Raw genomic sequence first — 23,271 nt, 5'->3', positions numbered from 1 at the left:
AATTGAGGGGAAACATCCAATACTATGGCTCACGCCGCACCACCACGGCCTCCCACGCTTTGAAGGGTCTTCTTCTGCTCGTCAGTAATGCGGGCCAGCGGAAGAGAAGGGGCTCCAGCGACACTGGGAGGAGGGAGGAATCCAATCTGCACCAGGTACGAGGCATACAGACCAACCAGCTCCTCGGTCACACCGGCACCGGCAGAGACATCAACGCCGGACCAAGCAGCATCGGCCTTGAGCGCGGCGGCAGCATTGCTGTCATCGAGCTCGGGTGCTTTGGTGTTAGACGGAAGATCCGCCGTAACAAAGTGATAGAGCGGCATGCTATTCGGGTCAGTTAGTAAATTGTTTCGTGCAGAATAGAATTTGGTCACTTACAGAGCGTGCTGGGAGTCCTTGTCGTTATGCTGCCCATCGTTGACATACTGCTCCAGAGACAACGACCACGGCACGTAATCGGTTTGCTTAACATTGTAACCCCAAGTCTCGAGGGCTCCCAAGAATTCATTGAATCGCAAACGGGGGTGTCCAGTAACGTGGGCGACGCCGATCGGAGTGCGAGGCGGGTGGAATGCAGTAGCAATGATAATACGGGCCACATGGTCAACAGGGACCATGTTGACAGTGTTGTTGATGTTAGGACGAGCTGACAGCTGAATGCAACCCTTCATCATACGGATCAGGAAGTCATCAGTGTTGGTAGTGCCGGTAGTAGAATCACCCAGCACATAGCCCGAACGAATGATGGTTCCCTTCAGACCTCTACGACCAGCTTCTCGGACAAGGTATTCACCAGCCCACTTGCTTTGGCCGTAGCCGGTACCGAGACCGACACTGCTACCCTCAAGGTCATCATCCTCACTGATACCACTACCACCGGCGGCAATAATACGCTCAGATTCTTGCACATAGTGGTCCTTGTCCAGGGCACTGGTAGAGCTGACAAAGGCAAACTGCTTAGCCTTGCCACTGGCGCAAAGCTTCAGGGCATCAATAGTACCCATCACGTTGGCCGGCTTAAGCGTCGAGTAGGGGTAGACCCAATGAACAAGGGCGCCGTTGTGGATGACCGCATCAACACGGTTAGTGAGGTCATCCCACAATGACTGCGAAAGACCGAATTGCGGCTTGCCGAGATCACCGCAGATGGCTTGAAGTTTACCATCGCTAGTCCATGCATCATCCCAAAAGCCATAGGCGCGGCAGGTAGAGCGGACACGTTCAATGGCTTGCTCCTCGCTCTTGGCTCTGACCAGAGCAACGATCTTAGCGGAGGGCGACTGTCGGGTGAGCAAGTCCCGGAGGATGTGCGCACCAAGAAAGCCAGTAGCTCCAGTGAGGAAAATGATGGGTTCGCTGGACAGCATCGCATCCGTGCGGGTGGGGAATGTCTTTGGTAACTCAGTGGCTAATTGCCTGGCGTCCTTGGAATATTCATCGTCGGGCTTGTCGATCGCCGGTGCAGTGGCACCAGCAGCATGACTAGGATCATCGCTGGTTGCGAAAGATTCAATATCAAGGAGACGATCAATCTCACTGGCGAAGCCCTTAAGGGTTGGGCTGCGGAAAATAGCGCTCATGCTGATGTCGATACCACGCCACTTGCGACGAAGGTCGAAGAACATCTGCTGGGCGAGGATACTATGTCCACCGAGGTCAAAGAAAGATTCATCAGGCCCAATCATGCGAGCAGTCACATTGGGGATCAGCTTAGCCCAGATCTGAGCAAGGGCCTGTTCGGTCTCGGAAAGAGCCTGCATCACCGACGAACGGCGACGCGGGGCAGCGGCACTGAGCTCTGCAGTGTCGGGGAAAGGTAGGGCAGGCTTGTCGATCTTGCCGTTGGGGTTCAGCGGCATACGCTTCAGCGGGATGATCACGGTCGGCACGGCGTAAGTGGGCAGCTTACTGCGAAGGTGCTCACGGGCATCATCGCGCAGAGGACGGAAACGCCGCAACATACCAACCATACCTTCAGCGGAGTTATCATCCTGGAGACCCTTACTCTCTAGCCATTGAGACCACTTGTCCATGTGGGGGACGAAGTAGCTGACCAAGGTGGGTTCCTCGAACTTGTCACGACGAACCAGAGTCACATTTTCACGCACCATAGGGTGACGAGAAAGATGGGTGTCAATTTCACCAAGCTCAATGCGGAAACCGCGAATTTTGACCTGGTCATCGGCGCGACCTGAGCATTCAACATCTCCAGACGGAGTGTAGCGCCCAAGGTCACCACTGCGGTAGAGACGATCTCTGGGGCCAAAATAGAACTCCCGCCAGGGCGCATTGGCATTCTCACTTTCGACCTTGTCCTTCTCAATCCAGACCTCAGGCTTCACGAACCAATTGGTCAAGAACTTTTTGGCATTAAGATCCGCAGAGCCGAGGTAACCTTCGGCGAGACCTGCAGCACGGACGTAGATCTCACCAACCTCGCCGATGGCGCAAATACGAGTGGGATCGTACCGATTGACAACCAGCATCTGCACATCCAGCATTCCCCCTATTTGTTTTGTATTAGTTAGATAATAACGACGTATTTCGTCTAGGAATGAACGTACGACCGGCAGGAATGACATCCTTGGTTTTCTCGAGGAAGCTTTCCTGGCTCGAGTAGCTAGGAATTTCGTAGTAACTCACGGCACGCTGGGTCTCCGTAGTCCCGTACATGTTCACGATGTTCACGTTCGGGGCCAGTCCCTGGAGGGAACGGCAGTCACGCTTGATGAGAATGTCACCCACGAAGAACGCATGGTGAAGGGCCGGGAATTGGGCAGAAGCACCACCGACAAGAATTTGGCCCATGGCTGGGGTGAGGTGGGTAACAGTGGCACCGTAGTTCTGCATCCATTCGGCAAGCTTCTCATTCTGGATATCCTCCTTGGCTGGCACCAGAAGCTGTGCGCCTAGGAACAACGGGGTGAAGATATCTCGCTGAATAGGGTCGTGAGCGATGCCGCTCAACATGGTGAACTTCTCATTAGAAGTGAGCTTGAAGGTCTCAGACATCCAGGGGAAATAATAGGCCAAGGAGAAGTGACGGCCCCGGACACCCTTCGGTCGGCCTTCAGAACCCGACGTGAAGGAAAGGGTCGGCGTTGAATCAGGACCGACAACCACGCCAACCGGCTTAGACTTCAGATCCACCTGGTTTGTAAAGACATCCTGGCCATTGATGGATCCACCAGCCAGAGTGCCATTATCTTGGAGAGCAAGCGCCGGCACCTCGGTGCGGAGCTCCAGGTGTTCATTAATGAAAGACCGAACAATATCCGAAAGTTCACCAGCATCCCGAGTAGCCTTGGCGATATTAACTAGAGCACGGGGCCGGGCGACATCGAGATAAATATTCTGTCGTTCCGGGGGATACGCGGGGTCGATAACGGAAAATGTCGCGCCGGCCTTCAGGATACCCATGACAGCCACAACCAGATCCACACCTCGATAGGCATAGACCATGACGACCTCTCCTCTTTGAATCCCAGATTGCACGAGGTGGTGACCGAGTATATTCGAGGCTTCATTGATCTGTTTATACGTAAATTCCCGGTGGGGGGAGTTGGTCGACTTGGTTTCCACAACGCATAAATTTTCCGGGTGTGTCTCTGCATTGGCAGCGAATATATCGTGAATAGCACCTCGAAACTTAGACCAATTCAGATCTGCGGTAGGGTTGGGCAACAGTGCGCGCTGGTCCTCCGTCATCATATCGATTCGGCCAATGGCCTCCTCTGGGTTCGCAGTAGCATTGCCAGCAATGCGGGCCAGCTGCTTCAAAATGGTGGCAATACGCGCACTGGAGAAAATACGTTGATTGTAGTAGGCACCCAGTTCAACCTCCGAGGCCGACTCGCTGGAAGCAACGTTGATCACCAAGTCGGTGCTGTCAAAGGTGTTGGCGGGGTACTCTTGCGAGGCAGCTGGGGCATCGTAGGCAGCGAATCGGAACAATATAGGGGGTCGTTCGGACTTCGACTGGTCCTGGATGTAGGAGCGGAGGCTACCTAGGGGCACGATATCGGAGGCGCCCTCGTGGAATACCTATCGGCTGGTCAGAGATAGAACTACCCCTGGGAACACATCCCAGCCGATCATATCTACATACCTTATCAACCTTGGCATAGAGCTGAGCAAAAGTCTCCGAAGCCTCGATAGGGACCCGGAGGACAAATGGACGTCCGTCATCACCCACACTTGTCCCCACAGCAATATTGTCGTCGCCAGTCAGGCGAGCCACCAAGACAACGAATGCGGTCAGGAAGACTGTGAAGTCAGAGGATGAAGACGTGGAAAGCTTCTTAAGAGCCAACTTGGTCTCTTGTGGCAGCTTCAGGGACTCGAAGGCCTCAATTGCTCGCTTGCCATCGGCCTTCTGTGTGTCGGGGTAGTCTCGAGTCAATGGCGAGACTGTCAAATTGTTCAATCGTTGCGCCCACCTCTCCAGGCGGTCCTGCAACGACGCCGATCCCACAGCCATGGTTGCAGCGGCGCAAATACTTTGCGGTGATGTTTGGAGAATGAAGGACACAATGAGTCAAATCTTCTGTACGGAGGGGCACAGAAAAAGTCCGATTTCGCCGCGATCGTCAGGCGCTGATTGGCCGGAGCACATCCCCCACACAGTACCGTACTGGAGCTGCTCCCTACCGCCTTTGCGCGTCAGTGTATGGTGGGATGGTGGGTGAAGGAGGTCATATAGTGACCAGAAGATCACAGCTTGGATGGTCGGAGAGAGAGTATGGAGCCCTCTCAAAATGTCTGTCTGATCCATCACTTTGGCCAACCACCACCTTCGAGGTCTGAGAATCAACACGACGCGGTGACCTCATGCACCGAGATGACTCAGCGTTGCTGCCTCAGGCGTCAGATCCTTTGATCCCCAGCCAGGTTAGTTCAGGAGTTAATTAGTTGCAAAGAGAGCCATTTGAACGGACATTATTGGCGAAGGGCGTGGGACTCGTACGATTGCATTCACTCTTTCGATGGGATCGTCCTTCCATCCAATTGCACCAGCCGCCATCAGCCCGCCCAGTCCGGTGTGCATCGCCGAATCCGGTCTGTTAAAGGCGGCCATCCGCAAAGGAACATCACAGGCGCGGTGACTCGACCCGACTGCGTCTGCCTTGGGCTTTTCTTTGTTTCGCTCTGGTTTGGCTCCAGCAGGCCTCCGTGAAGGTCTCTTGGTGGATTGAATGTCAACAAGATGATTCCTCATCGAAGCACGGGTCTGCTGGCCATCATTGTTTTTGTTGCACTGCTTCTTTTCATCTTTTCCTCCTCTCCCATCCCGGATCCCACCATCGAAGCGATCAATGGCGAAGAAGGCGCCGAACGAGCCCCATACGTCCCTCTACCGAAAATCCCATTGCTGAGCAATTTCCATCTTCCGTCCTTCCGTCCTCCCTCGCACGAAGCGCCACCCGAGCAAAGCAACAGCACCAGTGGCGAGTCGAAATGGTTCAGCAATTGGGAATGGCGAAATCCATTCTCGTCGGCCATCACATTGGATGAGAGCCGCTCTGTCCTTCCTCCTTTACGCGACCGTCGGCCAATCTATACATACTACAACCCCGATTACAATCCCAAGAAGCGCTACGGCAAGGACTTGAAGGATGACCAGAATGCCGATGCGGAGCTCCTCCTTGCCTGGCGACGGGCTTGGTTTGCACATGGCTTCCGACCGGTGGTCCTAACGCCGGGAGATGCCATGAAAAACCCGCACTATGAACTGGTGCAGAAGCTTAAGCTCAGTCCCGAAATGGAGAATGAGGTGTTCCGCTGGCTGGCGTGGGGACATATGGGAAGTGGTCTGCTTGGGGATTTCGAGTGTTTCCCCATGGCGCGATACGATGACAATCTACTGTCATATCTTCGACAGGGCAGCGCGCCGGAGGTCATCACGCGCTTCGACAACTTCCAGGGCGGCCTCTACTCCGCAGAGAAGCAGCGCATTGATGAGGCCATCAAAGGTGCCGTTAAGAAGCTGGAGGATAAGTCTACCTCCTTCGTCGACCTCATTAATCCGGAACTGTTCAAGGTCGAGCAGCCAACCGCTCTGGCCTACTATCGATCTTCCGCCGTGACGTCCCACTATCCAGCCGTTCACGAGAAGATTAGCCAGAGCCCTGCGACCGGACGTCTGATGTTGGTGCAATTGATCAATTCCCATCTCCACAACACCTTCCAGACTGCCTTCCCCGCCGGATTGGCGGTGTTGAAGCCTTTCCCTCAGCATACCACCGCTCTGGTGGAGCCCGCTCTGCGACTCGCCAAGGCCTTGATTCAATGCCCTGACTCTCCCGCTCCCAACTCCTGTCCACCCAACATCCCCGAATGTCGTCCCTGTGGGTCTGCAAAGCAACCTATGCGTATCAGCCAGCCATCCACCTACAAGAACACCACTTTCCTCTTCACGATCGGAACCCTGCCTCACCCCTATACTTTGATTAGCCTACAAAAGAGCTCCGACCAAGTCTCCACCCGCCAAATCCGTCGTGAGACAGCGCGCGATCCGTGGCTGACTGATGTTACCAAGGACGACCTAGGAGCTGACTTGCCTGGTTCCTCCCGAGGTGTGGTGTTCAAGCAAGTTGTTGCCGGAGACCAGGCTATCGCCACCTCTCTATGGATGACCGTTGAGTCCCTACCTGCCGAAGCCGGCCAGAGCCTGCCCTCCGAGCTCTTGGATGAATTCGAGTGGCAGTTTGGATTCAAGATCCCTCGCGGGGGCACTATTGACCCGAACACTGCGGGCGATAAAGAAAGCGTGCAGAACAAGAACCCTAGCCAGCAAGGCGTCGGTCGGGAGTACGAGTTGATTCAGAAGGCCCGGGAAGTGATTCGAAGCAAGGACACCAACGGCATCAACATGAAGGACGTGGCCGAGGCCTGGAATCTTGCGGATACTGAAGTGTGGCGATTTGTCAAAGCCTATCGGTACGTGACTTGGACATCCTTTTATTTTCTGCGTCTCATTGACTTAATCTTTACTAATTACTTAAAGCAGGGCCCGAAGTGTTGTAGAACGTCAGAAGTGGGAGGATGAGGAGAAAGCATTTGCTGGCTCCAGACAGTAAGCGTTGACTGTATTTGCTTGAAGGCTGCTCTATGTAACTTATTTTCCTGTGTGTTTGTACTACAGCATTTTTGGCGCCAGGGTACTGAGTATAGAATGATTCCATCTACGCTATGCTGCTATATCTAATGCTATAAAGGAAATCTTCAAGGGTAGTCCTTTTGTTAGTAATTGCGCGGACGCCGATGGCTCTCGTCGGACAGTGGCGATCCCCGCATGGTGGAGCTCGGGTGGGGTTCCCTATCGCATCGCGATAACTGATCTCGTCCGCTCGTCCCCCTCCACTCTATGCTTGTCTTCGACTTAAACCTGCTACCGACAGAGCTTTAGGAAAGTCTTTGCATCTAGAGCGTCGCTACTATGGGCTCGAGGCGCTCGTGAATGGACTCCTGTTGCTTACGTGTCTCGTCATCCCATACCTACTCTTATCGCAATGGCGCCCGGCATTCTCAACGCGGATTCTGTGGTGGCGGTTGAGAAGGCCACATCCTTATCTGAGCTGACAGAAGACTGGGACGACACGATTCGCTTCTATCTTAATGGAACCAAAGTCTCGGTTGACACGCTCAACCCCGAACTAACACTGTTGGAGTACCTACGGGGCATCGGCCTGACAGGGACCAAGCTTGGATGTGCAGAGGGAGGATGCGGTGCTTGCACTGTGGTATGTGTTCAGCTCAGAGGGCCTTCGGTGCTCGTGGTGATTTGACTGACCTGTTGTCGGTGTCAATCATAGGTCATTTCACATATCAACCCGACCACAAAGAAAATCTACCACGCCTCCGTGAATGCCTGTATCGCTCCGCTGGTCAGCATTGATGGTAAACATGTCATCACTGTCGAAGGAATTGGCAATGTGGACAGCCCCCATGCAGTCCAGCAACGGATTGCGGTTGGCAATGGGAGTCAGTGTGGTTTCTGCACCCCTGGCATTGTCATGGTACGCTCAAATGGCTGGTTGATTTGTTATACTCATCAAACAATCTTTGTCTGACTGATACAATATAGAGTCTTTATGCTTTGCTGCGCAACGATCCATCTCCGTCGGAACATGCGGTCGAAGAAGCTTTCGATGGAAACCTGTGTCGGTGTACTGGGTACAGACCCATCCTTGACGCCGCCCAGAGCTTCAACTCTCGCAACAACTGTGGCAAGGTCATGGTGAATGGAGGGACTGGATGTTGCATGGAGAAAAATGGCTCTGAGGGTTGTTGCAAGGGATCCTCGGATGGCAATAAGGAGAACGACGCTGTTGACCTGAAATTCCCCGCGCCCGACTTCAAACCCTACAGTCCGGACACCGAGTTGATTTTCCCATCCGCTTTAAGAAAGCACGAATTCAAACCGCTGGTGTTTGGTAATAAGAGGAAGAAGTGGTATCGGCCAGTGACAGTCGACCAGTTGTTGCAGATCAAGAATGTGTGCCCCGACGCCAAACTGATCGGTGGAAGCACCGAGACTCAAATTGAGATCAAATTCAAGGCGATGCGCTACGCCGCATCTGTTTATGTGGGCGACATCCCCGAATTGCGCCAGTTCTCCTTCCACGACGAATACCTGGAGATCGGTGCCAACGTATCGTTGACTGATTTGGAGTCGATATGTGAAGAAGCAGTTGAGCGCTACGGAGAGTCCCGAGGCCAGCCTTTCAAAGCAATAAAGAAGCAGCTGTATTATTTTGCTGGACGGCAGATTCGCAATGTCGCATCCCCAGCAGGGAACCTGGCAACTGCTTCTCCAATTTCAGATCTTAACCCTGTCTTTGTGGCAACAAATACTGTTCTCATTGCCAAATCTCTTGGAGGAGAGCAGGAGATCCCCATGACTGAGTTTTTCCAGGGCTATCGCAAGACAGCCCTTCCTGCCGATGCCATCATTTCCAGTCTTCGTATTCCGGTTGCGAGTGAGAAGGGCGAGCATATGCGGGCCTATAAGCAAGCTAAGCGAAAGGATGACGATATTGCTATTGTCAATTCCGCACTGCGTATCTCATTGTCGGAATCCAACGATGTGACCAGCGTCAATCTGGTGTTTGGCGGCATGGCACCGATGACCGTCTCCGCGAAAAATGCAGAAGCTGCTTTGGTCGGCCAGAAGTTTACCAACCCTGCAACGCTGGAATGTGTCATGAGTGCATTGGAAAAGGATTTTGATCTCCCATTTGGTGTTCCCGGTGGCATGCCCACATATCGAAAGTCATTGGCACTGGGATTCTTCTACCGATTCTATCACGATGTTCTATCAGGACTTGATGTCAAGACTTCGGATCTTGATCCGGACGTGGTTGCGGAGATCGAACGTGCTATCTCTACCGGTGAAAAAGACCACGAGGCTTCAATTGCTTACCAGCAAAGAATTCTGGGCAAGGCTACTCCCCACGTCTCGGCACTCAAGCAAGCCACCGGCGAGGCCCAGTATACCGATGACATACCTGTGCAGCAGAATGAGTTGTTTGGCTGCATGGTGTTGTCGACAAAGGCGCATGCGAAAATTCTCAAGGTGGACGCCTCAGCAGCTCTGGAAATTCCTGGTGTCGTCGATTATGTGGATCATAGCGACCTTCCTAGCCCTGCTGCCAACTGGTGGGGTGCACCCAAGTCTGATGAACAATTCTTTGCTGTCGACGAGGTCAACACTGCTGGGCAACCGATCGGTGTGATCTTGGCTACCACCGCCAAGATTGCTGAAGCAGGAATGAGGGCTGTCAAAGTTGAATACGAAGATCTACCTGCCATCCTCACAATTGAAGAGGCGATTGAGGCAGAGTCATACTTTGAACACTACCGCTTCATCAAGAGCGGCGACACCGAAGAGGCTTTCAAGCAAGCAGATCACATCTTCGAGGGGGTCTCACGCATTGGTGGTCAAGAGCATTTCTATCTCGAAACCCAGGCCTGTCTTGCTATTTGGAAACCGGAAGATGGCGAAATGGAAGTTTGGAGTGGCACTCAGAATCCAACCGAAACGTGAGTGTTCACGACAATGTATAACTTGTCAGGCCTCAAATCTAACTCTCTATCGACAGGCAAACATATGTCGCTCAGGTGACCGGAGTAGCTGCCAACAAGGTTGTCTCTCGAGTCAAGCGGCTTGGTGGTGGATTTGGTGGCAAAGAGACACGCTCAGTACAGCTAGCCGGTATCTGTGCCACGGCGGCTGCAAAACTAAAGAGGCCTGTCCGCTGCATGCTCAATCGTGATGAGGACATCTTGACCACTGGCCAGCGACACCCCTTCCTCTGTCGATGGAAGGTCGGTGTTTCCAAGGAAGGGAAACTTCTTGCTCTAGATGCCGATGTATTTGCCAACGGCGGTCACACGCAAGACCTATCCGGTGCCGTGGTGGAAAGGAGCCTGTCGCACATTGACGGCGTATACAAAATCCCCAACGTTTATGTGCGCGGCAGGATCTGCAAAACAAATACAGTTTCAAATACGGCCTTCCGTGGATTTGGAGGACCGCAGGGCCTCTTCTTTGCCGAGTCCTACGTTACAGAAATCGCCGACCACCTCAACATCTCAGCTGAGGACATGCGGGCTAAGAACATGTATAAGCCTAATGAAAAGACGCACTTCAATCAGCCGCTGAAGGATTGGCATGTGCCTCTGATGTATAAGCAAGTCATGGAAGAGAGCTCTTACAACGAGCGACGCAAAGCTGTGGAAGAGTATAATGCGCAGCATAAATGGTCCAAGCGTGGAATGGCCATCGTGCCAACCAAATTTGGCATTTCATTCACAGCCCTTTTCCTGAACCAAGCAGGAGCCTTGGTACATATTTATCACGATGGGAGTGTCCTTGTTGCACACGGCGGTGTCGAAATGGGTCAAGGCCTCCACACGAAGATGACCATGATTGCTGCCGAAGCCCTCCAGGTGCCGCAGAACGACGTCTTTATTTCTGAGACGGCAACTAATACAGTCGCCAATACATCTGCGACAGCGGCATCAGCCAGCTCTGACCTCAATGGCTATGCTATCTTCAACGCTTGCGAGCAAATCAATGAGCGACTCCGCCCGTATCGTGAGAAGATGCCGAGTGCCACAATGAAAGAATTAGCGCACGCGGCCTACTTTGACCGAGTGAATCTCTCCGCACAGGGCTATTACCGAACCCCAGACATTGGCTATGTGTGGGGTGAGAACTCCGGACAGATGTTTTTCTACTTCACCCAAGGCGTCACCGCAGCCGAGGTCCAGATCGATACACTAACAGGAGACTGGACGCCGTTGCGTGCAGATATCAAGATGGACGTCGGACGCACCATCAACCCGTCGGTCGACTATGGTCAGATTGAGGGTGCCTACATTCAGGGCCAGGGTCTCTTTACCACCGAGGAAAGCCTGTGGCATCGTGGTTCCGGCCAAATCTTCACCCGTGGTCCTGGCAACTACAAGATTCCAGGCTTCCGGGATATCCCCCAGATATTCAATGTGAGTCTGCTCAAGGACGTGGAGTGGGAGAATCTCCGCACTATCCAGCGTTCACGGGGTGTCGGAGAGCCGCCACTATTCATGGGCAGCGCTGTCTTCTTTGCCATCCGGGATGCTTTGAAAGCTGCGCGGAAGCAATGGGGTGTTGAGGAGGTGCTGAGTTTGCAGAGCCCTGCTACACCGGAGCGTATCAGAATCAGCTGTGCTGATCCGATTGTTGAACGTGCTCGCGTTCATCCAAAGGAGGGCGAGAAGAGTTTCTTCGTTTCGATTTAGGCGCATGATCATCTATATTGTGATTTACGATTTCCATGGCAACATATACTAGGGGATTGATTATTAAAGTGAATTTTTCTATGGGTAAATTGTATCGATGCTGTCTCTCTCAATCGGCTGCATGGCGTGAATCTATACCACACTTGTGAATCACTGATCTTGAAATGCTCTAATCAATCGCTGTAGCTATGTGGCTTCCTACCTTCAGATATAAACAAACACCATCCCCAGCTCCATCAATGCACCGGATGATACAGGCAAAACGAAACATTTGCACCGGACTCCTCGATTATGCGAATCCATCTCCATCAACGCTTCAAATCATACTCGACATAGTTGCTCTTCCGCAAAGAGGGCACCGCATCAGCTTGCAACGCAGTGTCGTAATCCCGCTGTCCTGCAAACCCAAGTTTCTCATTGGGGTATGATGAGTCACTCTGGACCGGTGCTGTCGCAGCGACAGTCGTCTCGTACTGCGGCACTGCATGGATGGATCCGAGTGCGTTCCTCGGCATAGCAGTCAAAGGAACCTCAGTAAACCCGCCAGAGTCTGGTCCTGGCGCCGGGTTATTGGATACAGGGTCCATGGCATGACCGCCGCCCTCTCCGCGATTGCGATCCCGTCCCCACCACAGCGCCATCGCGCGGGTGACGCCGACCAGGAAGATGAACACCCAGATCAAGAGGATGCCGGTGGCGATGAGAGTCTCTGTGCGCAGTGCGTCCTCGAGCTTGCTGATCACCTGGGTGACGACCTCGGTGATCTTGTTAGAGGTTTCGTCTCCGGCATCAGAGAGGAAACTGTTTGAGGGATCGGAGGTGTCATTTGAGATGCTCTCAGCTGCGCCTTTGGAGAAGGTATCATTGGGGATGAGCGGGAGGTCAATGTGGGCGTGATCAGAGATCCAGTCGAGTCCAGACTGAATGCTATAGATCTTGCGGCCGACGAGGCAGTTGAAGACCTCCTGGATCGGGTCGTAGAGAAGTGTGCCGCCAAAAGTGCTGTTCAGAACGTCGGTTACATCCTTGATGAAGATATTGAGCGTGTCGTTTACTCCCCCGGTTGTCTTGTTGACCCAGCCGAAGATATCTTTATTCAGCTTATCGTCAAAGTCCGAGATGGCCGAATTGGCACTGTTGGCCCATACGGCCGACGCATTCTCCAACGAGCCGACTACCTTGTCGGCGAAGGCGCCCACTTCAGCGCTGAGCTCGGGCGTGGTCTTTGAGATGGCACGAAGAATGATGTATTGGCAGAGACAGGAGAACAGGGCTGCAAGGGCAATGGCAAGCACGAAAAGCGCCGGCAGTGAGGTGGCATAAGAAATGGCCCATCGCACAAGGATCTGTCGGCGGCTGTTACTGAAGCGACTCGCAGCTTTGATGCCGGCCGCTGCAGTATACGGTCGTGAGACAATGTAGACGACATCCATGGGGTCGTGCGCTTCTTTGCGCACCAGCTGCGAGCGCTCTTTCATCTGGCGCCATCGGCGGATCTCCTGCCATGCCATGGGGACACAGGCCAGGACAGCCGCGAGGGCGAGGACGACAATCAGGATCTTCCGCGCGGTGATTGCGACTTCAGTCACTCCTTCGAAGAAACTGTCGATTCCGTCGTTGTCTTTGCAGAAAGTCAGCTGCGTCTTGTTGAATTTTGCAAGTGCACTGCGGTCAAATCTGTACGTTCCCAGTGACTTGTTCAGCACATTCTTGACCTCCTCGAATGGAAATTTGATCGCCTCCTCGGTGAGATTCTGGACTTGATCAAAATTGGGCATGGAGCTATTGACCTTGTTGATGTCACTCGTGACCGACTCTGGAATTGACCAGTTGGAAAGCAAGTGCATTGAGTTGTTCACGTTCAAGGTTGGGAGAGAAATTCCATGTGAGCTTGCAACCGAGTTCACGCCCTTCGCAAAGTCGTCGAGGGCGTCTTCGAAGTGCACAATGGTCTTGTCCACGTCGGTGATGAAAGTATTGATCGTCTTATTCACCGCATCCACAACATCATCGATCAGAGCAGTGGCACCTGAGACCAGGCCCCGCACAGCCATTGTGATGAGGCAAAGATAGGTCGAGTACATCATCTTGATTACGAAGACGACAATCTCTTCGACACCGGTGATGGTCATCAACAGCATAGACTTGAGGGCTTTCACGGCCTCGTCAATCCCCGACGCTGTCAGTTCGTTGACACCTGCTGAGAGATAATACGGCATCGAGGCCATCGCGCTGCCCATGGATTCCACGGAGGTGCATGCAGACAACGCCTCACGCTTTGCGCTCGCCATGTCACTTCGCACGTCGCCAATCGCGATCAGCACTCTGACAAGCACCAGCAGCAGCAGGATGGTCCACCGGTTGATCCATACTTGGGAAAGTCGGGCTCTCAAGCCAAGGTATGGTGTCAGACCATCGGGATGTAGAGGAATGATGCGTCCGCCTTGGCTCGGGTCTTGAGCGCCGTACGGCGGAAGCAGAGGGAATATTGAGCGCCCGGATTGTGAGAATATCATTGCGGTGGAGGGTTGATCTTTTGGGGGCGTTCCGGCGCCTTTGGTACAGAGCAGAGACGAGTATTAATGAGAATATGGATTGGAGAAAGGGTGAAAGACGAGGATCGAGACGGGAGGGTCGTGGCAAAGATGAAAAGTCCGGGGAGATGTTGGGATGTCTATTCCTGGGCCATATTCTATCGAGCCTGCGATAGATGGTCGATGGTGAAGGGAGGGCAATATTCAATGAACAAGGCACGGAGGCAGAAAACAAAGCAAAGGTCCGAGGTGGCGGGAGGATGGGTGAATGAGCGAGCATATATAATTCCACGGTTTGCAGGACAGTTCATCGACAGAGTTCCTTTGGGCATTTCAGCGCTAACTGGATCTTCTACCATCCTAATCTGGTGACAGAGAGCCCTCTCTGAAGCAGTTAGCGACCCCGACAACACTGAAACGATCATTCGGGGTGAGTCCCAGCCATTCAACGCAAGTCCCGGTCATTTCGAAACAAAGCGAGGGTACAAGTAAAGTCGACCGACAGGTAATCGGTGCAAGAACTGTGTTTCATCTAGCTTCAAAGCGCCTAAGTGGTGCGAATGGTCGTCAACCGTGCCGAGACACCCAAATATAGCTTCGATGGGCGCTTAGCGCCCGTTGGTGTCAGCCAATGGCATGCAGATCCGGGGGAGGTTGAATACCAGACTTTCCACGAACATCGGGATCTGTGGCCTTTCTGGTGCCCCAAAATCGTCAGGTAGAAGACAGAAGCTCTTTGTTCGCCGTCTCACCGAGTGCTGTTCTTTGTCTGGGTGCCACTCGGGATGTCATACCAATCACCTGGAATTGAGATTCTACGGCAAGGTTTTTGTGTAAATTAGTTCGAAACACAAGGGTCTTCAGAACGCAGTAGCAGTCCTGATTTTGGAAAGATGTGGATGGGTGTTGGTCTCGTCGCAGCCACTCGGGGGTTGGGCGCATCGTAGATGAAGCACCGATCACCACGCCGGCGCGTCGCTTGGAAATCTGTCGCACGTGATCGATCTGGGGGATGCCAGCTCACGTGCTTCCATCTGCCCTACCTTCGTTGTGCAAGTTGGACTGGTCAGCGACCTCTTGTCGCCGATTCTGTTTGCTGCTCTCTTAATTCCAGAATCAATAGATTTACTGTGCAGCCTTTCTGAATCCACACTTGTCGACAAGTTTACATGTGTAAAACAAAACAACGTGCCCATCTTACCTGGATATATACTTCGCCTTGTCAACACCATTCAGAAGGACAAACCCCCGAAGTCAATCAGCATGTAGCTTATTGTCAATTTCAACTAGAAAGCATCCAGAAAGCACAATATGTAATGATGACAGCTTCCATATGATATAGATCATGTCGCATCCCATGCCAAGCTGATTGTCGCAGCGATAATGTGTGATTATCGCCCGGGGCTTGCAGGATATGCTGAAGTCGGCATGCCGACAGGCACCGCTCAACAAACGACCATCTTGCTTATGTCGTCGAAGCTGCTTAGTTGTTGTCTTCCACGCGGCAAACAAATGCCTCTCGGTCCCCAAGGCTGCGAGGCTGGGGCAAATGAAGATGATCAGTCTTCTCTCTTGGGCCTGTGTATCTCCTCGTAATCGTGAACCCACTGGTTCGGGCTCGAGTGTACGACGGCAAAATGACCATCGCCATGTAATGAAGTCTGCAGACATTCTGCTCGAGTCCAGACATGATGAGACGGATTTGATTTGCTCCCTTAGCAGCTTCCATATTCCTATTCCTATCCCCCAAAACTCGCCGTTTCGACGCGACAGAACTGTCTGAGCTTCGTCCAGGCCAAGTCCAGTACTTTTCTCTTGCTTTTGCTCTCCCATGGACACCTGATTTGACCTGTTTTGGTAAGTCGATGCTTTAGCGTCTCTGCATTAGGCGTCAGTCTTCATTCACGCGACCATTCATACTGCCCTTCACCCTTCGGCATCGCCACTCTCTCCGTTCACCCTTCATCGTCTCTATTTAATCCTCAGCTCCCACACACCTACCTCTGCACCATCGAGCCTGGTATGTATCCCATCCTCTCCCCTCTCAACTCGTCATTTCTCTTCGACCCCCGCTGTCAAGCTTCGCTTGTTCGAAGAGGATACCTCTGCCGGTCTCATCTCTCTGCTTCAGAAGGGACCACTCATCGACCCGCAGCTGACGCGTTTTTTGCAACAAGTAGTCAATCTCGAGCCGTCACGGCTCTTTGACACCTGGACTAGAGCAGTTGTGAGTACTCCTCCACCCTCCAACGCGTCGATCAACAACCACACACTGACTGATGTGCTTGACAAAACAGCTTTGCAGTTTCAAAGGAACTGTCGCTGCTTGACCCTCACGGTCAAGCATATCATCCACAAAGACACCTGTAAGGATTCTCTCATGCAGTTCATCAAAGCACATCAACCACAGGCTGACAAGAACGGTGAACAGTCAACCAGTTGTTGTTACCCTTCACCATGGGTAATAACATCAGCATCCCTTCAAAAGAAGGCAACTACCAGATGGTGCTTGGTCCTGATAGCACCATTCAGATTCTTGCCGGGTCTGAGAGCATCAACACTGAGTGTGTTGATCAGAATCTGCATCTGGAGGTTCGCAACTGGAGATCGGCTGAGCGCAGCTTCCACCTGGACAGGGAGACAGTGGCCGAGGATGGCAAGTTCAGTGACAAGCTCAACTGGCTCAACGACACTGTCCATTTCTTCTTCCGCCTGCCTGGCATCTATGAGGGTGGCCAGCCAGAGTTTCTTCGGCGAACTCGGCAGTTGTTCGAGGAGACTGGCCCCTTGGGGATCAGCAGCAAGTATACCGGCAAGGATGCCGTAGAATCTGCGCTGGTTACCATCACAGAGGCCAAAATCACCCGCCGAGACTGGTATCGGCCCGGCAAGAATTTCAATGGCTGCAGGTGCACCTGGTTGAAGCGGAGTATCTCAGGCTCCAAGCTTGTCTTCAAGTTTGCTGTTGATTCCGACGAGAAGGCGATTTTGGTTGTGGACGAGAATGATGAGGCTTTTCAGAATGTCTGTCTCTCGGGTCAAGGAAGCAGCTTCAGTCCCGTAAGCATAAAGTTCACAATTTGTTTGGAAGAAATACTAACCGTTGGTAGTCCAAATTCTTTGAGATGATGGTGTTGCCAGTGCGGATCTGGCTGCGTATTAACTACTGGACTGCCCTTTATGAGGAAAAAAAGGCTGAGCACCAGAAGGAAATGGATATCATGATGAGCAGTGGCAAGGAAGCCACTGTGCATGATGAGAATCCCCCAGATGCCGAGACTCTCGCCCCATGGTGGCAATCCTTGGTTTCTGTGGTTGATCAAGCTCAAGGAAGAAAGGAAGCAGAGCAGAAACAGAAGAAGGCCGAGGCAAAAAGACTGAGGGCATCCTACGTGGCAGCAATGAAAAAGAAATGTCACTCAGGCAGTGAGCAAGTGGAGCAGGAGAATCCCAGGAAGAAAAGCGGAGACAACACCATCTCTGAAGCTGCCCTGGATTCGAATTCAGTCTCGTCAGCTATCGCCGGAGACACCGAGCCCAGTGAATCTTCCATGGCCGAGGACAACCAAAAGAGGATTATGCGCCTACAGCGGAAGAGACACAAGCGCAAGATGCAGGTTCGCCGCCGAAGGGAACAGAAACGTTTGCAAGCAGACATGAAAGGCAACAAGCAGCCTGGACCCGCCTCGAAATCGAGCGACGTGAGTGGCCGACCTGAAGATATCACGACCTTCACCCCCCACAGTGTCAAGCTCGACGTGAGAAGCAGCTCTGCTCCATCCCTCTTCACCACCCTTCCTCCCCTCATCGACAACAACGGCGAACATCAGTTCCGGCGTGCAAGCTACCCTTCTTCTTTGAACTTCCAAACACCTCCTCAAAGCCCCTTTCCACGAAGTGAAAGAGCATCAAGCCCCATCCAGGGCGTACACGAAGAAATACACAAACCTGAGCATCCAGGTAAGCTCAGCCCGTTCCTGAAGCAATTCATTTGTTATCACGCTTCTCATTGTGCATGCCTTTCCGGCCATGCAATGTTGTTTCATCATACTAACAAGCAACACGTGTAGCAACCCCCGGAGAAGAAATGTCCACTGCCGGCGTGACTCCAACCAGCGTGGAGCACGACGAGCTCCGTCTGCCAGGTAAGAAGAACATATAATCCACAGCTTCTCCTTCTCATCCACTCCATCTGCCCATATGACGTGATAGCGGTGCTAATATATTGTTTGAAGGTACCCAAAACATGCCCGGAGAAGAGACCCCGACAGATGCTTTCAAGGATCCCGAAACTGCATTCCAATACTCACGTAAGTCGAAAGAAACTGATGCTATCCGTATTACCTCTTTTATTGACCAAGGATACAGCCGCTGAGGAAAGCACTGTGCTTCCGGAAGAGATTCTGACACGTCGAGGCCGCATAACTCGCTCATGTCCCGAGCGCACCTCCTCGGCTTCTTCCGAGTCTTTGGACAATATGTCTAGCGGAGTAGCCGAGAATACTCAATCTGACAGCGCCTTCCCTGAGGCCACCACCGGCAGACCGATCCTGGGAAAGGCTCTTCGACGACGACTCAAGAAGGTACGCCAGAGGAAGAAATGGCAGTTGCAGAAGCAACTGGCGAAGGGCAATGAGCCTGAGCCCGAACAGGGAACGCCAGGCGTTAATGAAGATACCCCTCAGCTTGATGCCTCGCAGAAAGAGGTTGTCACCGATGCTCATTCCATGCCCAGCCAAAACCAACCTACTCCTACTACACCGACGCCCTCTGCCGCTGTGCCTTCCAGCAACACCAGCAAGAAGAAGGCCAAGGCTAAGAACAGGAAGAAAAAGAGCAAAGGAAAAAGACGTGCCTCAGCCACCACAGCACCAACTGCGGAATCTGTGTCATCTGATGACAGTGATGCATCCACTTCTGTGGCAGAGAACCAGTCAACCAATGCTGATTCAGAGACTTCAAAGGCTGTCCCTTGTATGCCAGAGTCTGCCAAAGCCCGATTTCCAGCAAGCCAGCCCGGTGTATCTGCTGCACACAGGCAATACTTAGAGGACATTGCATTGGTCATTCATGGAAAGAAACCAACCCCTTCCCAGGCTACCTCTGCTGCACCCGGCTCTAGCAATGTGGGACCAGCAGGGCGCACTCAAGGCGGCTCTGCTGCAACTCCTCCAGCAGCATCCAGTCAGCGTGGACGTCGCAGTTCCCAGGCTTCTCAGGCACATGCAGCAAGCTCAGCTTTGCCAAGCAGAGATCATCAATCCTCTGCCACTGCAACGGCGGCTACACAATCCAGCCAAGTTGCCCTCGGGACAGCACAAAGCCAGGCGACTTCCCCGCCCCCTGAGAGATACAAGCCTCTTCAACAGCCAAAGCAGGGATTCTTCTGGGATTTGACATACCATGGCTTTCAGTGCGCCAAGGATGGCTGTGAGAAGCAGTGCGCCACGTGGGATAACCAATCGTGCATCTGTCCGGGCTGTGGTCCTTTCTCGCGGGTCCGATACTGCGGAAAAGAGCATATGCGGGAAGATATCACGGCCCACTGGTTGTATTGTGGCCAGTTCACATTCGAGCACTATTGCGTGAAGAGCTCCGTCCCGGCAGATATCGCTGTCGGCCCACCTCTCATCCCGTGCGTTCACAACTGGGACAGCCCAGAGCGACATCGTCAAGCGGTGTGGTTCAGTACCGCCCGCAATGAAGGCGACTACTTCCTCTTCGCCGACTGGGATGATCAGGTTTCCTTGGGTGTCTCGCCGGGGAGCATGGTAGGGCGGTGCTCGCCGCGAGTGCGGCTGACGGTTCGTTTCGACGATCCAGAGCAGAAGGACCGGTTCCGCCGGTGCCTTGCAATCTGTCTGCTCGCGTCGGTGGAAGTCCAGAAGCTGGTGGAGTATGTCTTCCGGATGATTCGCGACTATCTGCGCGAAAAGGGCAAATGGGCAAATGTGGTGGATGCAATGCTTCGTTTGCAGTTCCGCCTGGAGTTCGGCGTTGCCCTGCGGCCCACCTCCTCCGGCCAACGACATGCCTGCATCACCGAATGGACTGGACAAGCTCGCCGCCACTGTCGTGATCCGACCTGTTCTGCCGAGAGCCAGTCCCTCCTAGGCGACGCGGCGTGGGGTCGTGGATACCGGCACATGTGTCACTACGTGGAGACCAACCGATGGCTCCTGCGGGCACACCGGACCACGCACCCCACGGTAAACAGCGTCGCTGCGCGGACCTGCGGGGAGGGCTGGGACGGGGACGTGGTCGAGGAAGAACGTCGTGCCTTCCGGCGTGGCGAGGGCTGGGATGGCGCGGGCTCTGGGCCCTTGGAGATGGAGGGTCCCTTGTAGGGTTAAGGGTGCACCCCCCCCCCCCCCCTAACCCTCGGGACGTGGTTGGGTGTGTTTATGGCAGTGGCTTTCGCTACTGCTTTCTGTTGTGTAAAGAGTATGGGACCCCAAAGTGGGTGATTTGCTACTTTTCTTTGCTGGCAGGAGGTCTTCCTGCTGTTCCTTAATGACCAGGCAATAATACATTGTTGCCATTCAGATCATTTGATCATTTGCGCCTTTCTTCCTCATTAAGATGTTTTCACTCCACGACGGAAAATTCAAGACAGTAGGCCTCTTGTAGTAATGAGAAAACTGTCAGTTTTCTCTTGATTCCTGTTCAATTTTTTTCCTCCGGCGAGCATGGGAGTTTTTGAAACTACCCGTAAGTATTGGAGAAGGATTTACTTTGACATGGACAATTGGGTGGTGTCTAACTGAGTATCGAATTCAAAGTTCTAGACGGATAGTCTTTGTTCAGGAATCCGTCGTATATCTTTATATCTGATTCATACACGACAATGTCAATTCAGTCCTGTTCACTGGGTGATGTACTTCTTCAGGCCCCGTAGTCTCTCCTTTGCTGTCTCAAGTACATCATCATTCTTGCACACGGCAAAGCGGAGGTAGTCTTCGGCAATGTGGGAATTGGCATCAGTGTAGAATTCCGTGGGCGGGATGGCAGCCACGCCAACCTCGTGGATGAGGAACCAACAGAGCTTGAAGTCCCGAGGCCGGTTGGCCACATGTGCTGGGAATGGGTAATCGGCTGGGAGCTTGACAGACGCCATATTGGCCAGCACAAAGTAACCACCCTCCGGCTCGGAGTACTGGTCTTGTGTCAGTAAAGCGTGCTCGGAATACATGGAGAGGTTGATGCTGGGGACACATACTGGAAGACCAAGCTCGTCGAAGACTTCACAGAACCGTTTCATCTTCTGTTGCATCTCATTCCGACTCTCGTCCCAGAATCCGACCTTATCTGCCTGTTCAAATGCGACGGCGGCAGCCTCCTGGAGTGGAGATACACTGCTGTAGCAAATGCGGGTGTGGGCACCGGCCACGTACTTGATAAGATGCTCGGGGCCAATCAAGTAGCCAACGCGCCAGCCAGTAGCGTAGAAGGCCTTTCCGGCAGAGCCCACAGTGAGAGTGCGCTCGTACAGCTCGGGTGACAAGGTGGCAATTCTCGTAAAAGGCACATAGAAGAGACGGTCATACACTTCATCAGACAGGATAATCAAGTTGTGCTTCACACAGAGATCGCCAATGCGCTGAAGCTCCTCGCGTGAGAAGACCTTGCCTACAGGGTTGTGGCTAGAAATTCTGGTTAGTCGTAAGGAGACCGGAGAAAGCCCGGAGTCGTTGCTTACGGAGAGTTCAACACCTAAAGACACGTTAGAACCGAAAGCAGACGGTACTTTATGATAAGAGACTTACAATCATCTTCGTCTTGTCGTTAATAGTGTTCTCCAGTTCCTGGAAATCAATTGTCCACTCCGAGGCTGGAGAGGTCCGGGTTGCACCATCCTTAGGCGGGTGAAGGGGGACATATCGGATGGTGCCACCAGGCATCTCGATGTTGCTAATGTACCTATCTTCCGTGTTAGTGTACTGCGCGGGGCCCTCACAGATGGAATGGGCTTACTGGTCGAAGAAAGGCTCAAAGATAATGACTTCATCGCCCGGCTCAATGAATCCCATGAATGCACTCAGCATGCCTGGAGTCTGGATCAGTATGCATGCCAGGCATTGTGTCACACTATATCCAGGTATCCCTACCCTCGTTCGCTCCGGTGGTGATTGAGACCTCGGTCTCGGGATTTATGGTCCGGCCAAAGAAGGGGGAGTAGGCATCCGCGATGGCCTTCTTGAGGCGAGGGCGACCCTAAATGCTGTCAGCTGAATGTTGACATTTACCATTAGGCCTGGTGGTATCTACCTTCGTCGGGGAATACTGGTTGCATTCTACGCGGTCGAGTGCGTCCTTCGCCGCGTCAATGGCGAACTTTGGAGGGTTATAGCCACTGCGTACATAAAAAGACGGTAAGCATTCATCCATTGAAACCAGATACCAATCCATGGTGCGCGATAACCTACAAGAAGCCTTGGCCCATGTTCACAATCGGCTGAACGGGCGATGCAGCAGCCGCTTCATTGACGATTGACCTAGCGACTCCAAGTCAGCGGCTCTTGCTTTGCCCGGTAATACCAAGCTAGGCTCTGTACCAGACATCCTGGCGCTGGCCAGCCACTCTCGACGCTGGCCGAAAAGGGTCGGGCCGCACAGTTGTCGCCGACATCGTTCTTGCGCCGAGACCGGAAAGGCGGGGTAGGATTGGGGAAACAAGAGACGGCAGTCGATGTGAGGCAGTCTTGGGTCGAACGGGGGTGAGGAGCGAAGCGCGACCAACGATCATGAGGAAGTGTGGAAGGACGTAGCTAATGGAGGCGGCGGTACGTTAGTGGGAGTCATTGCAGGCTGGCGAATGGCGTGCTCGGCCTTCCGAGCTTCGGGGATGCGGTTTGTTGGGTTATCAGTCGATGATAAGAACAACCGATGGCATTCCGCAATCACTCACTATATGCAATTCTTTCTGGGGCTTTTAGGTATACTTTAG

The 23,271-nt window shown here is 53.0% G+C and overlaps 6 protein-coding genes across 6 annotated transcripts; 3 read left to right on the top strand and 3 right to left on the bottom strand.

Moving 5' to 3' along the window:
* Positions 1-29: 29 nt before the first annotated feature.
* aarA (L-aminoadipate-semialdehyde dehydrogenase) lies at positions 30-4,483 on the bottom strand (the record flags this gene model as incomplete). Its single annotated transcript, XM_056940686.1, has 4 exons — positions 30-327; positions 382-2,509; positions 2,568-4,047; positions 4,112-4,483. 4 exons carry the CDS (start codon positions 4,481-4,483, stop codon positions 30-32), a joined length of 4,278 nt encoding a protein of 1,425 aa, XP_056804966.1.
* Positions 4,484-5,209: 726 nt separating this feature from the next.
* N7459_001500 (uncharacterized protein) lies at positions 5,210-7,082 on the top strand (the record flags this gene model as incomplete). Its single annotated transcript, XM_056940685.1, has 2 exons — positions 5,210-6,942; positions 7,010-7,082. 2 exons carry the CDS (start codon positions 5,210-5,212, stop codon positions 7,080-7,082), a joined length of 1,806 nt encoding a protein of 601 aa, XP_056804965.1.
* A 432-nt stretch (positions 7,083-7,514) lies between these two features.
* N7459_001499 (putative xanthine dehydrogenase HxA) lies at positions 7,515-11,790 on the top strand (the record flags this gene model as incomplete). Its single annotated transcript, XM_056940684.1, has 4 exons — positions 7,515-7,745; positions 7,818-8,021; positions 8,090-10,047; positions 10,107-11,790. 4 exons carry the CDS (start codon positions 7,515-7,517, stop codon positions 11,788-11,790), a joined length of 4,077 nt encoding a protein of 1,358 aa, XP_056804964.1.
* Positions 11,791-12,098: 308 nt separating this feature from the next.
* Positions 12,099-14,306, bottom strand: prm1 (pheromone-regulated protein PRM1; the record flags this gene model as incomplete). Its single annotated transcript, XM_056940683.1, has 1 exon — positions 12,099-14,306. The coding sequence occupies one exon, from the start codon at positions 14,304-14,306 to the stop codon at positions 12,099-12,101; it is 2,208 nt and encodes a 735-aa protein (XP_056804963.1).
* A 2,475-nt stretch (positions 14,307-16,781) lies between these two features.
* Positions 16,782-20,671, top strand: N7459_001497 (uncharacterized protein; the record flags this gene model as incomplete). Its single annotated transcript, XM_056940682.1, has 5 exons — positions 16,782-17,384; positions 17,435-18,284; positions 18,395-18,469; positions 18,560-18,634; positions 18,693-20,671. The coding sequence occupies 5 exons, from the start codon at positions 16,782-16,784 to the stop codon at positions 20,669-20,671; spliced, it is 3,582 nt and encodes a 1,193-aa protein (XP_056804962.1).
* A 518-nt stretch (positions 20,672-21,189) lies between these two features.
* Positions 21,190-23,070, bottom strand: N7459_001496 (kynurenine--oxoglutarate transaminase; the record flags this gene model as incomplete). The annotated part of the gene is made up of 8 exons (XM_056940681.1): positions 21,190-21,967; positions 22,024-22,037; positions 22,091-22,244; positions 22,299-22,371; positions 22,433-22,538; positions 22,593-22,677; positions 22,751-22,819; positions 22,880-23,070. 8 exons carry the CDS (start codon positions 23,068-23,070, stop codon positions 21,190-21,192), a joined length of 1,470 nt encoding a protein of 489 aa, XP_056804961.1.
* Positions 23,071-23,271: the final 201 nt, after the last annotated feature.

Source organism: Penicillium hispanicum (assembly GCF_028827665.1).
Source record: "Penicillium hispanicum strain IBT 35686 chromosome Unknown utg000001l_segment0_segment0, whole genome shotgun sequence".
NCBI classification, from domain to species: domain Eukaryota; kingdom Fungi; phylum Ascomycota; class Eurotiomycetes; order Eurotiales; family Aspergillaceae; genus Penicillium; species Penicillium hispanicum.
This window is presented reverse-complemented; position numbering and strand designations above follow the sequence as displayed.